Genomic DNA, 14,954 nt, shown 5'->3' on the forward strand with positions numbered 1-14,954 from the left:
GAATGAATTTTGTGTTCAGCAATGGCAGGCCAGGACAGGCTGCTAACTAACACTTTTAACCTTGTAAGACCCAAATATAGAAAAAAAACTTTAACCTTTTATATGTTGTTGTAAGTGTCATCTAATGCAAAAATCAATGGGTTTTTACATTTTTTTTTACATTTTGGTAAGTTTTTATGGAAATGTTGCAATATTACAACATTGGGCCTATGGGGTAGCATCATAATTGTTGTGATTTCACTCACTGTCTGAACAAATGTTATTAACATCTAAGAGTTACTCTGCAGGGTCTACTGCTTATGTAGCTCAATAACAATAGCCTATAGCTCAATATACATAATCACACAATACATAATAACCAGACAAACCATATTTTTTATGAAAAATCATTTTATTATAAAACAATATGCTTATATTGGGTCTCGGTTATGTATGTAACCCATGTTCCCTGAAGGAAGGGAACGGAGACGTCACGTCGTGACCGACGAATTGGGGAACTCGCTTAGAGAGACCTATCTGCTTCGTTTACTACTAAAACGCCAATGAACTTGGCATTGAGATATTTGCATAATGCCAGGTGAGTATATAAGCAGCAGGTGCAAATAGGGAAATTAGCTTCATTTTGCTGAGAAAGCCGGAAAGTGTGACCGGCCATAAACAGCAGGGAGCAGCCCTGTGGCGACGGGATGTGACGTCTCCGTTCCCTTTCCTTCAGGGAACGTGGGTTACATACGTAACCGAGACGTTCCCTTTCAGTCGGTCACTACGACTGCAAGCCCGTCGTACGTGGCTGCTCACCCCGCGCTGGGGGCATCTGTGTGCTACAGAATGCCAGGAGACCTTTCTCAGGGGCATATCTGCCCTCAAAAATGCTGGGTCTGACCACGGGGTGAAATTGAGACGACACGCAGGTGTAATGATTACACAGTGTATGCCGGTGCGCCACACTCTCCTCGGGACTCGATCGTGAAACCAACGCTGAAGCGGTCTCATATGGAGCAGCCCGAGAGGTGTCACAGTCGCAGCTTGCAACCATATGCCCCAGGAGCTTCTGGAAATGTTTCAGAGGGACCGCGCTCTTCCCTCGAAATGAATCGAGGCAAGTCAGGATTGACTGGACGTGCGCTTTTGTTAAACCTGCCGATAAATCGATCGAGTCCAATTCCATACCGAGAAAAGAGATCCTCCGCATGGGACAAAGTTTGCTCTTTTCCCAGTTGACCCGAAGACTCAAACGAGCGAGATGCCGAAGCGTTGAGCTATTATAAGCGCCGTAGATATAAGCAGAGTGCGAACACCGCTCTCTCTCGAGGGTTTTAACGCTGTCTCTAACACTTTAATGGAGACACAGGGAGAGAGAGACAGCTTGAATGGTGGTACTTTGTATTGATATGCCGTCCTCTCGGACACAAAGCGGAGAAACGGCCTGTGGCGAGGAAGGATGGACAAATAAAGTACGCGTCTTACAGGTCTACGGCTGCAAACCGATCTGGGGGCAAATATATTGAAATATTAGTTTCGGCGTTAACATTCTGAAGGATCGTTCTCGGAGAGTTCGGTTCAGAATGCGCAAATCCAAGCGTCGTAACCCGCAGCTTATTTTGGGTACTATGAGATAAGGCTGGAAAACCCTATAATCACCTCGGTAAGAGGGACCGGCTCGATAGCGTCCTTTGCCAGCAGGACATCGACTTCTGCACACAGTACATGTGCATCGGACGCTTCACTGTAGTAAAACGAATGCTTGGTTGTGCCGGTAAATTGTATTTGGTAACCGAGGCGGATTGTGCGTAAAACCCAATAAGATGGGCTGGAGAGCTGAAGGCAAAAACCCAGAGACCACAAAAAAGAGCACAAACAGCTACAGTGTGTGATGTGACACTAACCTGTAAGAATTTATAGTCAGCCTTGACAAAGATTCCACTCCAATTTAGCTGTTGAAACAAGCTCATTCCTCTCAAAGGCTTGATAATCATAAAAGGTAATCTCAGTACAATAATACAGCAGAAGTACAATAATATAACCTGAAGTAATACTTTCTTAATAGGAGTATGGGAGCAAATGTGGGACTTCTTGAACCAACACAGGTGAAGACATCTATCTAAACATTATATGATCACTTGGTTAAGCACACAGTTGGGTACTAAGATAATCTGATCATATAAATACAATGACCCATTTGGGCACAGTGGGAGACATAGAGGTCATTTGTAGTATTAGTCTTAATTTACATTTAAAGGGATACTTCATTAGCATTAGGGGTGGGAAAACAGGTCTGAAACTATAAAGTGTTAAGACTGACTTTGCTCAGGGTTCAATCTGACTCTGCTGAACCCAAAGCACAACGTGCTTTGTCACTGCTACCACAATAAACTACTTTCATCAAGATTTTCTATGTCCTCATCATTTTTTCTCACACTGGCAAACCAAGCAGCTAGTGATTTCCACAAAAATGTGGGGAAAGGTAAGAAAGACTGGCTTTTCTTCTTTAATGCTGTTTTTGTTTTAAGGAACCCCCTTGTTTAAAAAAATCTAGAAAAGAAAATTGTAAAGAGAGGAAGCAATTTAGTTTGTTTAATTTAGCAGGAGGAGTTCTTAAGCCTACTTTATACAATTCTGTTTGAGATTCTAACAAAACTGAATTAACCCGACGCAGTGTGGTGGCAGAGGAATTTTTGTTTCTAGCGTAATTGAAGCAAAGTGTTTTAGTTTGTGTGTTTCTAAAGTAACTGAAACGTGGTGTTGTATTGTTATTATTTCTGTTAAGATTCTAAAGTAACTGAATCAACCTGACGTACTGTGGTGGCAGCATTATAACAAAAAGTAACTGAAACTTAGTGAGAGCCCGACGCACTGTGGCTCTGTGAAGTTTATATGGAACGCGAACAGGGACAAATGTATTAACAAGAAACGCGTGAAATTTGGACGCTTCAACATGTACAGTTTGTCCGCATCAATACGGTTACTTTGTTCGGGTCTTTGCGTCAAACCGGACACCAGCCAATGCCATTGCCATATTCAAGGATATATTTGCATTTGTGATATGATGGTAACATCAGACGTCGAATTTGTTCGTGAGGGATGACACGACATCAGGTAAGCAAATACCTATGCAAACGTCAGACGTAATATTTGTACGCGAATGACATCGTGATAATGCGTTGGCATGTACGAATGCAAACGTAAGTATAACGTGTTGCTTCGTTGTTTATGATGTCAGATTTTGTCATGGTTTGTCATGCATCCCAGCATGCCCTCGTGTAAGTTAGTGGAAAGTCAATTGTAAAGTAAGTTAGTTGTTGTTCTCTAAAATGGCGCTTAGAAATTTTTTATTAAATTGCCAAAGGACCTTTTCGGACTGCATACGATTGGCCTCTTCTTATCAAATAAATGATGATTTGAATGTTGTGATAACAAGGTATGGTCAAAATCATTACATTTATAAGATGGCTGCCTTCCAATAACGTGAAATCGAGGGCTGGTGTCACGAGTTTAGCTCAAACCCTAATCAAACACACCTGAAGTAGCTAATTAAGGTCTTGCTATGCATACTAGAAACTTCCAGCAGGTGTATTAAGGCTTCGAGCTAAACTCTGCAGGACACCGGTTTCAAGACCGAGTTTGGGCACCCCTTCCCAGTGTTTTGATTATGAAAATGTTATGTTAAATGTAAGTAAATTGTGGACAAGCAGGTAACGTGACAAATCTGTATTACTGCTTTATTTACAGTAATTTGCAGGCAGAATTTGAACACCGTTCTTTTAAAGTATTCTGTTATTGGACTCCTGATACAAATTTTGTTACTTATTACAGAATGCAGACAATGGCGAGAAGTGTGGTATGGTCCAGAGGATGATTGCTGGATCCTGAAACAGCAAATGGCATCCTGGATCATGTGTCTGAATTTCTGGATGCTTTGGAAACATTGCCCCAACAGGACGGTATGCTTCAAATAGCCAGATTGACTCTTCCATTAATCAATCAAATTTGTTTTTAAAAATTTCTTTTTTGTTTACCCTAGTTCTCCAGGCTTATAGTGCTCCATTGGTAAGGGGTTCTCCTGGTCGTCCACACTTATCTATCACACGAGCAGTTGCAGTTTCTGCTAAAATATAATTTTTCAACAAAACAAATGGCAGAAATCTTGGGAGTGTCCAAACAAACTGTGAAGCGGCGTTTAAGGTGAGATTGTTGTTTTCAGTTTGTCGTCTTAAAAGGCTGTGTTCAAATAACCACACCTGCGGTCTTTGCACTTGACCACTTACATGAAGTGTTCTAGTGGGCTACGGGCGTGAAGATCCCAGCGTGCATGTAAAATGGGACTGATGGGACACACTTAGCAAGGGTAAAAATGTCAATAAAGGTAGTGGCAGCAATTTTCACCAAAACATATAAATTTTTTTATTTAGGCTACTTAAAATATATATTTTAAGTTTCTCTTCAAATAAAATGAACACACAAACAAATGGATAAATAAATTAGCATTTAATGATTATTATCTACTTACCTGAAACTTTCAGAAGCAGAATTCTTTGCATCTGTAAAAACTCTTCATTTTGAGCATGCAGCTTTATTAAAGTTTGTTTATTCAGTAGTCCTTGAATATACCACATAATTAATGTTGTTTCTAATTATGTGATAAAAGCAGTTACAGATATTTTACCAAAAACATGCTGACACCAATGAAATGTTCACACTTTTCATTTTATTAACATAATATGTAATATCCATTTATACGTTTCCGCGAAATCTCATGAGGTTTGGGCAAAAGTCTCACGATTTACATTCAGAAAATGATGCATGATGGGATACGCTTAGCCTTGAATACCGCTCCAAAGCGCTATTTGAGAGAGTGTGGGTTTAGTGTGCATTCACTTTGCTAGTTTGAAGACATGGAAAGTCTTGGGCACTTGTCGCGTGCATGCTCTCTCCAGTGGCCAAGACCGCAAGTTAGGTATTTGGAGGCAGCCAAAATGTACAAATCTTTAGTGCACCTGAAACTTCATTGCAATATCCATGATGTTTCATCTATCATCCATTGATGTGTCTGTGCGTATCCAAATGTGTATGTTTGTAACCACTAAAATAATAAATCAAATATGCCTATAATATAAAAAAGATGGAACAAATTCCATGTTACACAGTAAATTTGCTAAAATTGGCACTTTCAGTGACTATATGCCAGTCTTACCCTAATGAATGGTATCTTCAACTCTTTAACTGGTAGCTTGTAATTATCCATGTGTGGTTATTTAATAGGCAGAAGCAATAACAAAGTCAAAAGCAGGCACAGGTTAAAACCAGAAAATGCAATAGTCCAGGGAGTTTAACTACATGTGAGTGAGTAGAAAGGGTAAAATAAGTAATGGGTATCATAGTTTTCAAAATAATCTAGTTAGCATTGTATCTGAGTTTGATACATTATTGCATTGATATAACTGCTTTGAGATTTTAACAAGATCTACACAAAATAGTTTTGTATAATTCAATCTCATTTTCTCTCTTACTTTTTTATACAAACAGGAAATTCAGTATTTCACTGAGAGACAGATATACTGATATGTCTGATTCTGATCTTGATAACCAAGTCAGAGAACTAGTTGGAGGAAACGATGAGCTTGGGGCAGAATCAGTAAGAGCACGTCTGGCAGGTCAAGGGATAATAGTGCAGCGTCACAGAGTGCGACAAAGTTTGATCAGGACCAATCCAGTGGGAGCAGCTCAGAGAGTCACAACACGCAGGCTACACAGAAGAGTCTACAAAGTTGCCGGGCCAAACGCACTATGGCATTTGGATAGCAATCATAAGTTAATCAGGTACCCATAATTCTTTCGGGTTTTTTTAGGTCACTTTGTTAAAACTTACAAAGAATTTTACATATTTTTGCATTTTTATCATTCATTACAAGAAGTTATCTAGTCTCTTTGAATTGTATTAAATAATTTTATTGTAATATCAGTGATGCGACCTATTTTAAGGGGTAGTTCACCAAAAGATGAAAATTCAGTTTTATCAGTGCTACAATATGCTTTTTATTACTATCATGTATCTTTATCTCTATGAAGGTGGCGAATTGTAATACACGGCGGCATAGACGGCTACAGCAGACTTGTTTTCTTAAAGGCTTCAGACAACAATCGCAGCAACACAGTTTTCGAGAGCTTTGTGGATGCTATTGGCAAACATGGAATACCTTCAAGAGTTTGCTGTGATAATGGAGGGGAGAACAATTCAGTCTGTCTATTTATGAATGTGTTCCGAGGCTCAACAAGAGGAAGTGCTCTGAGAGGAAGGAGCACGCACAATCAAAGGATTGAAAGATTGTGGGGTGATGTTTGGCGGGGCATCACCAATACTTATTATTCCTTATTCACGCTCTTGGAGAGTGAGGGTAAAATTGACACTAACAATGAAATGCATCTCTGGGCATTACATTATGTATATATACCTAGAATCAACAGGGATCTCCAACTGTTCATTAATCAATGGAACCACCACAAGCTGAGGACTGAACGACACATGTCTCCACACCAGATCTTTATTCGAGGGTGTCTGTTACAGCCAACTCAAAACCAGACTGGCATACGTGGAGTTTTTGGAGCAGATGAGGAACCAGCTCCAGATACGAATGCTCCCCCAGTTGCTGAAGTTGAAACCCCACATCCTCAAACTGTGTTCCACTGGCCAGAAGCTGTTCAGATCCTTGCCAACCAATTCAACCTTCAAGAAGGACAAATAGAACAACTTGTGCAGCTTGTCAATCCACTTGGTGGAAGACGTGATGATTTAGGAACTGATCTTTTGGAGCAAGCCATTAGCTTCCTTGAAACTATTGTCCATCAGGGAGAGTAAATTCTTACCATTTCAACTGGAAATGGAGTTTTTATTTTGAGTTACTTGTTTTTTCATTCATTTATATAGTTACATATTCATTGACGTTCTCAACATTCCACAACAATCTATTAAAATATTTACGATGTGTATTGAAACCATTTAAATGAAGTCAAAACAGAACTATTAAAACATGGCACATTTATTGACAGTGGATCACCTTGTTTTACTTTAACCTCTTAAGACCTGGCGTGTCCACATATGTGGACATCACATTTTTGTTGTTTGCACCTTAATACTTAATTTGTGTAACTGCAACCTGTTTTACACAAACCTAGACAATTTTACACTGCTTTATGTTCAAAGAAAAACATTTGATTCTTATTTATTGGTTCTTCCTTACCCCAAAATTTGAAATAAAGACAAACCAAAGCTCAGATCTTAGGAGGTTAATGATTACCTTAAATTTGTAAATTGAGGTTGTGCAATATTGAAACGAAAATAATAAAGAGATTTGTTTTTTACATTCACTTTTTATTGGTTTTCAAAACATTCACCAAACAAAATGGAGATGTTATGAAATAATTAATGCCCAGCAGTTTTTAGTGTCCAAAGTGCTTTGCTTTGCTTTCTACTTAATGTCCATCAGAAGGGTCTTACCCTTTAAATTGGCTATTTTCAAAACATTCTGATGTTCAACATTGAACTTATTTTTGAACTTGTTAACAAAGTTTGCAAACAACTTTAACTCCTGTTGTAATATTCTGTTAGAACATTTTAGAATGGAAGCATTTATCTAATTTGTTAATTTAAATTTTTCCAAATCCAAGGTACCCTTTGAGTGCTGTGTTGAGCATGTCAGCTAGTTCCTCCTCTTCTTGAATGCCTCTAGGTAAAAACAGAACCATGCCACATGTGGATGCAAATGGAAGTCTGCGATTTTCTTGTGTGTAGAAGTCAATTGTTGGTTGTCCTTGAAAGCCCAATGGGGGAATACTGTCTGTTCCAGTAACAAATGTCAAGATCTCCTCAAAGGTTATTGTTGATTGTTTTTCTGTAAAATGAGGAAAAAAGCTGTGACTAATCCAGATACCAGTAAGAGAAAAACAACTACAAAAGTCTGTTGCAGCTAGTAATTAAAGAACAGTTTTAAGATTAGAGATATGTAGTTAACAGCACTAGAAATTTTACTGTCTGCATCACTGCTTGTCCCAGGCATTCAACAGTGTCATAATCATGGTAGATTTTAAGACGCAATTACCCGGACAGGGTTTAGTTACATAAGGACATTTAAGTAGTTTTTACAAACATACCTTACAAAAAAAATATTACCGGTGTGCATCTTCAGACAAAACAATGGCACTGATATAGGTTAAGAAATGTCAGTGCAAGATGTTTTTAAATTAAAGCAGCTCAAACATGCATATTATTCCATGATTAGGATAAAACCTGTCTGCTTACCCTGAATTTTATTCAGTAATAGCTCCCAGCAGAAGATTGTATCTTCCTCTTTATCTTTAAGGTTTCTTCCCTCCTCACTCCAGGATATTGTAAAGAGAGCTCTGAAATCCTCTCTGGAGAGTGGCTTCTGCTGATTGGTAAACACTGGAAGGAAAGCCTTCCAGTTTCTTTCAACAACTTTCCATAAGTTGCCACAAGAGTTCATGCCATCCTTAAACTGATTAATCATGTCTGCTGTTCTAAAATATGAAAAAAAAAACATTATTTTTTTAAAGGCAATCTGAAACATTGTTAAAAAATTATTTTGAGTTTCATACCTGAGATACATGTAGTGTTTTATCACCTGCCCATATATCCGTCTCATATCTTTAGGTTTTGCACTGTATATTCCAGGAACACCACAGTCAGCAATCCATTCGCCAAGGCTGGATTGTATTACATTCAATTCATCTTGTGTCTGACAGAGATATACCTTAATTAAGAGAAATTGCATTAGCCTCACAAAACATAACTGCTTTCTATTTAAACTTATATAAGATGGGTACCTGTCGTGCTTTATCTTGAGTTTCACTATCTGGGAGGTCATGCCAGTCAAAGTCCTCTGTTGTAACTTTTTGACCACACATTAATTTGAATAATGTGGTATCCAGTGCTTTAACTCCTGGTCCTCCGTGCATCAGAGACCAAGAAATCAGCTTTCCTGCAGTGTAATATCTTCTCATCTCCACAGATGATTGATCGTAAGTAAAAAAACATCTTGCCTGTTTTCCCCTCAAAAACTCCAAATGAAGACTGAACAGCCTGCATTAAAAGCCTACACTCTTAGAACGAATGTGTTAAAAACAACACATTAGTGTTGATTCTGGGACAACACACTAACTGCGTTGTCCCAGAATCCACCCATCTCTGTGTTATTATTGAAACTACACATTTTGTGTTACTTTTAACACAACATGTGTTATATTTTAACACAGAATCAACACAAAATGTGTTAAAATTACACACAATGTGTTAAAAGCTTACCGCACAATGATGTGTAAAAAATTAACACATCCTTTCTAAGAGTGTAATACAAAACCAAAAAAATAATTAATTATTGAATTATCATTAAAATTAAGGCCTATAATATGTGTTAAGTATTAGACTATTATAAGACAAAACATTCTGCTATAACTTTAAGAAACAAACAAAAACTGTTTGATGCTACATTTTTGATGTATGTATAAATTTGAACTGCAACAGCAACAAAAGAAGAGTTAACCTGAAAAATTCCCTACGAGGTCCCCCATAATCATCAGCACTTTCACCAACAAACTCAATTTGTGGTGATTTGTGCCAAGCAAAGTAGCTGCTTTTCAATGCAGTACATGCACTGTGCAGAATCTTTCTTCGTCTGGCCACAACAATCATTCTGTCATCCAAATCAAGATTGTCTTTCTGAAATTTCCTAAGAATATCTGTAGTGGTAACTTCATCCTAATTTATTACAAAAAAGCAAAATTAAAACAATAGCAAAAACTATTAACTTTTGACTTGTCCTTTGACTGATCTGGCATACTTACAATATCTTCGAAGTCAGAATGCACAGGTGAGGTTAGCATTTCCACAATCTCCTCATCTTCTGAATCTTCACTAGAAGGCAACAAAATTAAAGAACTAGTGTGAGTGCATAATCTGAAACAATCCACATGATGATTACCCTAACCTTATCCTAAGGGAAAACACCACAGTTTCTCAATATTTTACTATAGTGAGAATATTAATATTTTTACCTCAACTTAGCCTAATTAATACATACCTATCTTTTCTCAATGCGTGCACTTCATATTCCTTTCTTAGGATCCAAACAGGGATGACTTTAGAACCCACCAAACACTTCCATGTTTTCCCTATTTAAAGACTGTTACATGAGTAGTTAAACCAGTAAGTATGGTGGCACAAAATAAAATGTTTGTTTGGATCCTAAGGAATGAATGGGGCTAGGCTAAATCCTAACACATTTACCAGGCGCTGTACAAAGATTAAAAGTGGATGCATTGAAAAAAGATAGGTATGTATTAATTTATCTAAGTTGAGGTAAGAACATAGTAAAGTATTGAAAAAAGGTGGTGTTTTCCTTTAACTATGGCCGTTTCTCAAACAAAAGGCTGCATTCTCCGGAGGTTGCATTTGTAGGCTGCATACGTCTTATTTTAGAATATGAACTATTATAAAGTTGACTATTCTTAGTTAATCGTAAATTGTTTTAATATGCTTATGACTTGTGAATGTAATGCTCAGTTGACTTAAACCAGGCTTGATGACGTATTCAGCCTGCATATGGGACCTCCGGAGGCTGCAGCCTTTCTACTGAGAAACTGCCATGGTATCTATAAGGAAATAAAAATCAACCATGATAAGACTACATACCATAGTGGTATTGAGGGTGAACAACTAGTTTCCTGTTGTGGTTGAAGAACGGGAGAAGAAGGGACAGCTGGTAGTGGAAGAACAGGAGGTGGACTGGGAGAGGAGCCAATACACTCTACTGAAGACTGGGTGGGGACCTGAATGTTTGCTAGGTTCTGAGCAGCAGTTGACTGGATATCTGAAGATTCACCACTGGATGCAGTTAATCCCTAAATTGCAAATCAGATTACAGATGTAAGACCATTTGTTTTCTTGGAAAAAAAATGTTTTTGGAGATGAACTTACCTCTATTTGAACACTTGACATCCAAAGCACGTACAAGGTTGAGGGGCTACTGATATCATGATTGGAGAGGCTGCCATCAGCAGTGCTAAGTATCTGATTTGATGACCAGGCCAGTTGTACAGAAAACACTTCACTAGCCATATTGTCTGAACCAGCAAAGGCAAACAGGTCCTTTATAAGACATATGCAAAAATAGCAAATTCAACTCTGAATCATGAATGTACTGCAGATAAAGTGTAGGTGGAAAAAGTCAACTAAGAAATATTCAGCATAAAATACCTGAACTGGTTGAGACTCCAAAAATCTCCTAGTTTTCCTGGAACCATCAGGGTACTGAAACTGTAGTAAAATGCCTTGCTCTGGCTCAGTAATACCACTTAAATGCATCCTCCTTTCAGCAATTTTCTTTAAAATAAGGAACAATGTAACATAACATAACAGTTGTGTAAAAGGTCATGGATTCGAACACAGGGAACACAAATACTGATAAAAATGTATAGCTTGTATGCACTGTAAGTCGCTCTGAATAAAAGCGTCTGCCAAATGCATAAATGTAAATAAATACCTGTCTTCGTCTTTGTTCCAAGGTTTCCATCTGGCGCCGCTGATGTTCCTTTAAACATAATCAACATATTCCATGTTAAATCTCTTATTCAATTTTAGTTTAAACTCTAAGCAACAAATTGTACAGTAAACTGTTGAGAATGTAACTTTTGACATTATGCCAAAACCAAGCCAATTAGTTAAGCCATGGAGTGTCATTATTTAAAGTAAGCCTAGTTACAATTATTAACAATCATTTGTTATTAACAAACAACATGTGAGCAAACTGCAGCTATTGTAGTCCTGTACAAAATGTCTTACATTACCACATTACATATTATGTTGTTTCAAGATTTCATGTAGGTTCTCAGTTTGATTATTTTTATCATGTAATCCCAGACTGACCCTATGATGATGAGAGATCAGAACTCTGTATGGGTTAAACCATTTACTGTGACTCCTTATTCATACAAAAAAAATACTTTTACTGTACACTAAAGTAAGTTGTGTAAATAATTAAATTAAAAATATTTTTGTTAAATCAAAGAAATGTCACTTATATAATGTGTATTTAGATTGCTTTGAATGACTTAATAAATAATGAGAATCATTATACTTACCCTATTACATGTTTCTGGATTACTTAAGACTTCTGCTGTTCCACTGAGGGAATTCTATCAAGAATAAAATACTAAATCATTACACAGCCTTTTCAAGTTTATATATTTTGGGAATTCTATCAAGAATAAAATACTAAATCATTACACAGCCTTTTCAAGTTTATATATTTTGCTATTTACTTATAATTACTTAATTAGTAATTTAGTAATTATTTATAATTACTTAATTTCATTAAAGAATGTATGGCTATATTCATATAGCAAGAAACAGTTAATCTACACCCAATATGAGGAAGGACAATTTGATATCTCCAATTAAACAAACCAGCATGTCTTGGGCTGTGGAAGTACCTGGGGGTAAACCCACATAGACACACGGGGTTCATTAAAACTCCAAGATCTCCTGACTAACTGTGGGCTCAAACAAAGGACCTTTTTTCCCACTGAGCCACTGTGCTACTCCTAATTTTATTAGTGAATGTTATATTTTACATCCAACTGTCTTAAAAACTGTAAGTAGGTTTGTCAGAGGTACTAGTGGAAATATTGTAGTAATTTATTCGGTATATCTAAGGATTATGACATGCAGCAAATTTACTCTAACACAGTTCTTACAGTTTACCTCATTACTGTTGTCATGTTGTACACCAGGATTACTGTTGTCATGTTGTACACCAGGATTACTGTTGTCATGTTGTACACCAGGATTACTGTTGTCATGTTGTACACCAGTCAATCTGGATGTGTCCTGTCAAAAAAGGAAGTACAGTTTTTGGTTAACATTTTAATTGATCGTTACAAAGAAAGTCAATGATGGATAAGCAAAATCTAAAATATAAGCAAAGCTCAAAACTGAAAAATGAGTACTTGCCATGTTTGGACTTTGCCAGCAGTTGCAAACGTCAGTCCTGGAGAGCTGCAGTCCTGCAAAGTTTAGTTCCAGCTCTGATCAAACACACCTGAACAGGCTAATCAAGGTCTAAAGGTTCACTAGAAAGCAGGTGAGGTTTAATCATGGTTGGAGTTAAACTGTCCAGGATTACAGATCTCCAGGACCGTCATTTCTCTGCTGAAAAAACCAGCATCAAACCAGCATGGGAATTATGCTGGCGCATGCTGGTTTAGCTGGTGGTCATCAGCATACCAGCACCAAACCACAACATATGCTGGTCTTGCTGGTATGACCAGCATAGGATGCTGGTGCTAGTGCTGGTTTGGTGCTGGTTTAGCTGGTTTGATGCTGGTTTAGCTGGTGCTGGTTTAGCTTGTGTTCACTAGCAAACCAGCACCAAAACACAACATATGCTGGTCTTGCTGGTATGCTGGTTTTTTCAAGTAGGGTTGCCATTACACCTATACAGTAGCTTAATCGTTTACTCTCCTTACCTTAAGACGTACATATATTGCCGACCTGCCAAACTCTGGGCATGCTTTTATGGATGCAGGGCAAACAGAGCTCAGCGGAACTGGAAGGATCCTTCGCCTTCTGTCAACTCTGCACATTTCAATTCCCCCCTCTCCCATTATTGGAAAAGTTTCTCTAATTTTCTGAAGAAATGCTCTCTCATTCATAGAAAGGGGCACAATAATTTTTTTAACTGGTGTACCTGTTAACAAAAAGACTCATCTGTCACAAATATCACAACTTACACATTTCCCAAGACCTACATAGACACTGCATAAACACTTACGGCGTGCTGTCATTAGATGCGCCTCACTACTGTTTTCAAGAAAAGAAAGCCTAATGATGCTCTGTCTCGCAGCTTGTCGCCTGGTTGTAGCCGAGGCATTGCTGGGGATGTTGCTTTGGAACATTCTCAGTCTTTAATAAAGCAGTCCACACAGACAGACAGTTGCTTTATAAACAAAACTTAGGAAATAAAAAGAATGTTATACAGTAAAGTGTATGTTTAAAATCCAACGAGTTAATGATTTTATTCTCAGCATTCCCATTTATCTTTTCTATTGACATTAATTATTTACTTTCCCAGTTTCCCAGCCCCACTGAAAAAAACAGCATAGACCAGCATAATTCTCATTCATCACCAGCATACCAGCACCACAACATATGCTGGTCTTGCTGGTATGCTGGTTTTTCCAGCAGGGAGGGGATTTAGATTAATCCAGGACTAGGCCTTAGTTATAAAAGGACATTTAAGTAGTACCGGTGTGCATCTTAAGACAAAACAATGACCCTGATTTATGTTAAGATATGTAAGTGCAATGTGTTTTTAAATGAAGGCAGCTCAAACATGCATTTAATTCTGGGACTAGGGTAAATTCTGTTCAGGAAACCACCCCATAACTTAGGTATTTAATGTCTTAAATACATATGGTAATCCACTTCTGCAAGTTCTGTGGAATAAATGTTATCACTAATCTACATATTGAAACCCAAGTTTTAATTTAGCTTACCAATTCAACTTAGACGAAGTTGTTCAGATTTGGCGCGAAATACAAATTTCATTAACAGGCATGGACAACAAACCTCTCAATGGTGTTCCCATGTGATATTGTGTTATCCTCTTCTAGGTCATCACGTCTAAGGCGATTTTGTATTAATGCATTGAATCTTGTATTTAATGCTTCCAGTCGAGTCCTCAGGGTCATTATGGCCCACCGATGTCGCTTTTAATGGTGATGATACCTTAAGATTTATAAATGCACGTACAGTACCTGTAATTTGAATGTAGCTACACCTAGTGGCATGATTCTAAACTACACAGTCCAGTCTATTCCCACACAGACTGAACATGAAATTACAAGTCATGAAATATGTTTGTAAATTGAAGTAAAAGGGACAA

At 37.8% G+C, this 14,954-nt stretch overlaps 2 protein-coding genes across 2 annotated transcripts; one reads left to right on the plus strand and one right to left on the minus strand.

The window, feature by feature from the left end:
- Positions 1-5,502: 5,502 nt before the first annotated feature.
- LOC129417981 (uncharacterized) lies at positions 5,503-7,362 on the plus strand. The gene is made up of 2 exons (XM_055172889.2): positions 5,503-5,817; positions 6,067-7,362. Exons 1-2 carry the CDS (start codon positions 5,561-5,563, stop codon positions 6,851-6,853), a joined length of 1,044 nt encoding a protein of 347 aa, XP_055028864.2. The 5' UTR covers positions 5,503-5,560; the 3' UTR covers positions 6,854-7,362.
- A 931-nt stretch (positions 7,363-8,293) lies between these two features.
- On the minus strand, positions 8,294-13,751 carry LOC129417784 (uncharacterized). Its single transcript, XM_073869450.1, has 12 exons — positions 13,537-13,751; positions 12,773-12,898; positions 12,151-12,204; positions 11,553-11,600; positions 11,267-11,392; positions 10,988-11,158; positions 10,703-10,911; positions 9,856-9,925; positions 9,555-9,769; positions 8,839-9,107; positions 8,611-8,765; positions 8,294-8,532 (listed from the first exon to the last, which is right to left on the minus strand). The coding sequence occupies exons 1-10, from the start codon at positions 13,720-13,722 to the stop codon at positions 8,948-8,950; spliced, it is 1,365 nt and encodes a 454-aa protein (XP_073725551.1). The 5' UTR covers positions 13,723-13,751; the 3' UTR covers positions 8,294-8,532; positions 8,611-8,765; positions 8,839-8,947.
- Positions 13,752-14,954: the final 1,203 nt, after the last annotated feature.

This window comes from Misgurnus anguillicaudatus, chromosome 7 (assembly GCF_027580225.2).
Source record: "Misgurnus anguillicaudatus chromosome 7, ASM2758022v2, whole genome shotgun sequence".
Classification (NCBI taxonomy): domain Eukaryota; kingdom Metazoa; phylum Chordata; class Actinopteri; order Cypriniformes; family Cobitidae; genus Misgurnus; species Misgurnus anguillicaudatus.

Excerpts from the sequence above, each read along its gene's own strand:
- LOC129417981 (XM_055172889.2), top strand. The coding sequence starts at position 5,561 with ATGTCTGATTCTGATCTTGATAACCAAGTCAGAGAACTAGTTGGAGGA. Across the intron at positions 5,818-6,066 it reads AGCAATCATAAGTTAATCAG|GTGGCGAATTGTAATACACG; the intron begins GTACCCATAATT and ends ATCTCTATGAAG.
- LOC129417784 (XM_073869450.1), bottom strand. The coding sequence starts at position 13,722 with ATGAATGAGAGAGCATTTCTTCAGAAAATTAGAGAAACTTTTCCAATA. Across the intron at positions 11,159-11,266 it reads TGGAGTCTCAACCAGTTCAG|GACCTGTTTGCCTTTGCTGG; the intron begins GTATTTTATGCT and ends TGTCTTATAAAG. Across the intron at positions 10,912-10,987 it reads TGTCAAGTGTTCAAATAGAG|GGATTAACTGCATCCAGTGG; the intron begins GTAAGTTCATCT and ends TTTGCAATTTAG.